The sequence below is a fragment of the Orycteropus afer genome, unplaced genomic scaffold (genome assembly GCF_000298275.1).
Source record: "Orycteropus afer afer isolate SDZICR_OR568_19922 unplaced genomic scaffold, OryAfe1.0 scaffold00005, whole genome shotgun sequence".
Taxonomy (NCBI): domain Eukaryota; kingdom Metazoa; phylum Chordata; class Mammalia; order Tubulidentata; family Orycteropodidae; genus Orycteropus; species Orycteropus afer.
This window is the reverse complement of record NW_006921592.1, coordinates 20,779,446-20,785,355: the sequence shown is the minus strand read 5'-3', so window position 1 is coordinate 20,785,355 and position 5,910 is coordinate 20,779,446. Positions and strand designations below refer to the sequence as shown.

At 38.4% G+C, this 5,910-nt stretch overlaps 1 protein-coding gene across 1 annotated transcript in view; it reads right to left on the bottom strand.

The window, feature by feature from the left end:
* The window catches only part of NTRK2 (neurotrophic receptor tyrosine kinase 2), a 499,612-nt gene that overhangs the window by 393,769 nt on the left and 99,933 nt on the right, over nucleotides 1–5,910 (bottom strand). The window contains exon 9 of the mRNA XM_007938966.2: nucleotides 1,329–1,364. Within this exon, the coding sequence (XP_007937157.1) occupies nucleotides 1,329–1,364 (36 nt within the window). The remainder of the gene's footprint in view (nucleotides 1–1,328; nucleotides 1,365–5,910) is intronic.

Sequence of the window (5,910 nt, the reverse complement as noted above, 5' to 3'; positions counted from 1 at the left end):
AAAAAAAAAAAAAAAAAGTGCTACTTATTCTCCAGTAGGAATTAGCTGGGTCTCTATATGAAAGTCGACTTGGAAATTATATATAATTAATCTTAAACTCAAGATTAATCAAGGTATGTCTGGAAATTTAGCTTCCCACTTCCCCAAACAGTGACTTCCTAGTCATGAAGATGGTTTGGGAATCTGTTAAAGATGGGTTTTTACATCTAGTAAGACATCCCTGCATCCAATCAAAATAGTGAAGTAAAGGTTAGGTATCTTGTGTAAAGCTAATGCAGTGGACCATTTGGGATCTCCCCTTCCATGTTCTTAAGAAAACTCCATTTTATTCAAGTATCCCTTCTTCCCAGAGGAAATCATCCTCTTCATGGGAAGGTGACCTCACCTCCTGGGGTGGGTTGAGTTAGTCAAGGGTTAACCTGCCCCTCTTAAAAGTGATGGAGACAAGAATGGACCATGGCTCAATTGAGTATTGAATCAGCTACAAAGAGGACTTGGTGAGGGTCTCTGCGAAAATTCTCTTCCTTCTGGAACACTTTTCAGAAGTTCTTCCCTTTCTCCCATCAATACAAATGACAGTAGCTTCTCTACTGACATCACCTTATAACCATAAGAGAAACCAACCTTCCATGAAGCTGACACAAATAGGCAGTAGAGTGGAAACATTAAGGAAATGTGGATCCTTGATGAGGACGCCTGAGCTGCTGGTTTAGTCAAGCCCCAGAGCGTGCCCTCTATCTTTCAAGTTCCTGCCTGTGAGCTAGATTTCCTTGTTACACAAGAAACAGTTCTGAATTCGGTTTACTATCATAGCTAGAAACATATTAACGGATACAACTCCTTTTTCTTTCTAGTCATGGCTTTTAAACAGGTAATTGTTTCCCAATTATGGAAACAAAATGTCTGTTACAGCAGAATGGATTTACTACTTCCAAGAACAGAGCAGGAGAGAGAGTAAGAGCTATTTACAGGCACTGTAAATATCAAGGGAAAATGACCATCAATATTGAATGATTTTTTTAAAAAATATTATTTTGGCATGTGCAATGTTTGATGTGTATATATAACTGAGCTTAATGGTCTTCTTTTAAAACAAACAAACCAAACTTACTGCCATCGAGTCAATCCCGACTCATAGCGACCCCTCCTTGGGTTTCTGAGGTGGTATCTCTACGGAAGTAGATTGCCCAATCTTCCTTCTGAGGAGTGGTTGGTGGGTTTGAACCGCCAGCCTTCTGATTAGCAGTCAAATGTCTTAGACACTACACATTTCATTTTAGAGAAACATTTTGAAAAAAAAAAATACAAAATGAAGGAAACATAGTTACCTTCATAAATTACATCAGGATAATTTGGGTTTGCACCTAAAAAGCAAAACAAAGCAAAGATTCATAAGTATGCATTTTGGAGTTTAAAAATTACTAATTTACACCAACAAAAAAATGATTTGAACATATTTTAAAGGCTTTATAATAAAATATTGTACAGAACAGATAAATAAAATCTGAAAATCTTGATTTACTCATGTTAATTCTGTTCCCTTCTCCAGTTCCCCAATCCCCTCCCCTCCAAAACAGAAGAAAAGAAGAAAGAGAAGTCATGAATTACTTTAACTGGAAACATCTTAGCAATCAATTAATTATGGTCATTTCTTTTTTGTCCTGTTTCTATTATACAGCTGGCCATTTTAATGGCAGTTTTGATACTTTTATTCCAGTGACAGATAACAATTTTCATACCACTTTTATTATCTTCTGATGGTTTATGGGTAACTTTTTTTTAAAATTTTTATTGTGATTTGGGTGAAAGTTCACAGAGCAATTTCATTTTCCATACAGCAGTTCATACACATTTTGTCTCATGACATTGACTGAAATTTCCCACAATGTAACAACAGCTCTTTTTCCACTTCCTCCCCATAGTTACCTCTTCCCTGTGTCCTTTCCTCCCATGTACTCCTGACCCCCACCCCCAGCAGTCTCTCTGTGCATACACTGCCCTTCTGTTCTGCCATGATTGATCTCTCCAAAGAGTGTATCTACCTGATGTAAATGTTCAGCCCATATGCTGGTCTTTTATTTGGCTGGAAGCCACAGTTCAATTCCAGATCTAAAGGGCATCTAGGGTCTACTATCTCAGGGGTTTCACTAGGCTCTATCAGACCAGCAAGTATGGTCTTTTTTTCTTTCTTTCTTTTTCAATGATTTTGAGTTTTGTTCCATATTGTTCTCCCACTCTATGCAGGATCTCATACACAGATCACCCTCCGAGTAGTTGGCAGTGGTAGCTGGGCACCATCTAGTTCTTCTAGTCTCATGGTCCTATAGGCTGAGGATAGCATGGTCTTCCAGTCCCTTGGACTAAGTGTTTCCATTTGTCTTTGACTTTTGTCATCCTTTTTTGCTCTGGATGAGGAGAGACCCATCATTGCATGTAGATGGCCACTTCCAAGCTTTTAAGATCCCAGTCACTACTCACTAAAGCAGGATGTGGAACAATATTTTTGTGTAGTATGTTATGCCAATTGAGCTTGATGTCCCCTGGGACCATGGTCTCAAGCCCACAGGTTCAACTACTCACTCCCTCCAGGTAGCTGGCTGTGGCCAAGAAGTCACCACAACCTTGTGGTTTAGGAGTTACTTTTAAACTATATTTTACCAGGTCCTTTGCATATACAAGTATTAACCACCCATGATAATGATGAATCCATGGTGCAATTTTGCTGTTCACTTAAGTCTTCAGGGAGAGTCCAAGGCTGAATAAACTATTTTTGCCCTAACATAACATAAGAAAATAAAATGTATTTCTCTATTGAAATCATTTATGTACAAGTGATTATAAATACAGGTTATCTCAGAGATAACCTGTATTTATAATGCAAGAGAGAAATGCAAAAGTATACTAACTTAATTTAGGAGACTACTCTACAGCTATCAAGATGATCAAAACAATCCGTTTCATGGTATTCCCATGAAAACTGACAAAAGTATTTAAAAAAAATAAAAATTGAATCAGTATCAACAAGAACTAGTGACAAAAAAAAAAAAAAAAAAAGCCACTTATTTGCTAATCAGACCTAGCCGGGTCTCTATATGAAAGCCTACTTGGAAATAAAATTCAATTTTCATATAGCAGTTAAGTGACTGAAAAATGAATCTCCAAATTTACCCTCTGTTTTCAGTCATCACATACCATGTGAAAAAGTAAAACTTGTAAAGTACAAAGTTTATTCAGTTTTCATTTCACTTCTAAATACTTAGTAGAAAAATACCATTTTAAATAAAGTGAAACTTTACAGTATTCTGTTCACATATTCTCCAGTGGATAATCAAGGTTAATCTAAATTAAGAACCAAATAAAAGTGGACCTAATGTCCAATGTTAGAATTTTAACACATTTCAGCTAGAAAATAAAAACTGTTTTCACAGGGGAAAAATTAAATGGAAAGCTCTGCACTTTGATTAATGGGTACTGCTTATTGCTATACACTTTATGCTTTGCACAGCTCCGGGGGCATCATTCAAATTGTGGTCTAAAATTGTGCACCTAAAATTGTGCAATACATAACTTGTACACCATATGTGATGGTGCTGCATCAACTGATGCAAAGTCATGGCTCCTAGCAAATGTCAATTGTATTTTGATGAGTTTCTTTATCCCAAACACTTTTTCAAATTAGGTTAAGTTCTACCATGTCAATATGCATTGTCAGAATTAGTTGTGACAGAAATGGACCCCTGCAGAAGGGACTTGAAGGATACCCTGAAGTTGGAGGGGTAATTCAGTAAATAAGGCAGCACAAAATCCCAGCAGCAACCTCATGATACCATTTGCAAGGCTTCTCCTTTTCCTCTGAAGTGATTACCCTTTGCAAAGTCCCTCAACCAAATGATGTCCACTCACAATGGGGTTTTACTAACCCTGCTGAAAGAAAGGTTCTATAATTCCAGTGAACAAGTCATTCCTTGAACCAGTACTTTGGAAAACCCCATAGTGGCTCTCTTCCAACTGTGCCCCTCTTGTAAAGATACAAGTTCATTCAGAGTTCACATCTCACTTTTAGACCTCACTCTAGGTACACAGGGTACTGAATGTCCTCCCTAAAATGTCCAAGCCCACTTGTTAGGCCTGGCCAGCTGTTTCCCCTGGATCTGTCAGCCCAAGGGCAGACCACATCAGTATCAGTGTCTTTGGCCCAGGTCTCAAAGGAAAGGGTGAAGGCTGAGATAGAACCAGATGGACTGGTGTGTCCATCTGCACATTTGTGAAGTCTCTCATGGTACAGATCCAAGTCAGGTGGCAGGGGTCATGACTGGGGACTGCCTCTACCCAAACCTGAATGTTCCAACATGGAACTCCAAGGACCAGAGAATTCTAACTTCAAACTCAGCCTTCCAGGTTACTATAAACATGTATTTTTCAAACTAGGAGGACAGGACCTATTTTGTATAATAACTCATTCTCTTGATTTATAAATTAAGTATTTGGACATAAGGTTGTGGACCTTCATTTGTTCTAGGGTAATCAACCATCACAATTTGCCTGGGACTAAGGAGATCCCTGAGACACTGGACTTTAATTTGAAAACCGAGAAAGTCCCAGGCAAATTGTTTCCATTTGCCCAGGATTGACTCTCAGTGAGAAAACCAGAATGTGTGTAGTAAACAGGGACAAGTTCGTTAATCTGATTTGTATTCATGCCCTGGACCCTGCACATGAGAGAGGTGGCCCTGCAGTTATCATTCACTTTTATACCTACAATCCCATAAGAAAGTGAAAGGATTCAGAGCCAGGCTTTCTAATATGAGTAACACAGAGGTTTAATCATCCTCAATACAGAAAAGGAATATACAAACACATTAACCACACAAAACCTCTAGGAAGACCCAAGAACCTTGAACTAATCCAATGTATCAAGTGTTAAGTATGGAAAAAATAGAACTTGCGGTGAGATCCAAAGTAAATAGTTTAGCCTATAATCTAGAACACAGGTCACAATTCAGACTTATGAATCGAATCAAGGCACGCATGCCTTTCCCACCAAGTCACCAGTAAAACTAACAGGCCACATCTAAATTTTCTGAAAAGCACTATATTTTCCCAGCTGTACAAGAAGTATTGTCACTTTATTCTCATTGTCAGTAATAGCCAAATTTAGCACAAGATTATGAAACTCACAGAAAAATAATGTAAGAGAAGTAATAATAATTTTTTTTTCCCTCCTCTCCCTCTCCTTAGCATACTGTACTTTGTCTGACGAGGTATACTCATCCCAATAAAGAAATGCCTCTTAGTGTATAAATGTCTGGGAAGCTTAATATATGGGAGGGTGCACAGATCTAGAGGTTATGAAAAACAAGAGCCACATTATTCCAGCTATTCCAGCTCATCAAGAACAGCATTTTGCTTCCAGCAACTTCTCAGTCAAGCAAAACCTCCCCTGATGTTTACACTACAACAGTGAGGTAGTTATTAACATCATTTTAAAGGCAGACACAGAAAAAACTACTCCTTTTCAGACTTCTGGAAATGGTCTAATTTTGAAAATAACCTGCCATTTTTAAGTCTAATTTCTAACTCTTTCCTTTTACTTAATTTAAATATGTTCATCATATCTGTAGCAGTAGTAGTAGTAGTTGTTGTTGTTGTTAGCTGATGCTGCGTCGGCTCCAACTCATGAAGACCTCTTGGGTAACAGAACTTATGCGTAACACAGCGTTGCCCAGTCCTGTGTCATCTTCATGATCATTGGCATGCTTGAGTCCATTGTTGTGGCAAAATAGTGATTGCTACAGTTGGGGATCACTGTTTAAGATACCCAGGAGTGGAGGCGGGGCAAGATGGCGGACTAGGCAGAAGGATTGCACAGACCCTCTTCAACAAAGAAAAGGGAAACCAATTAACACAGAC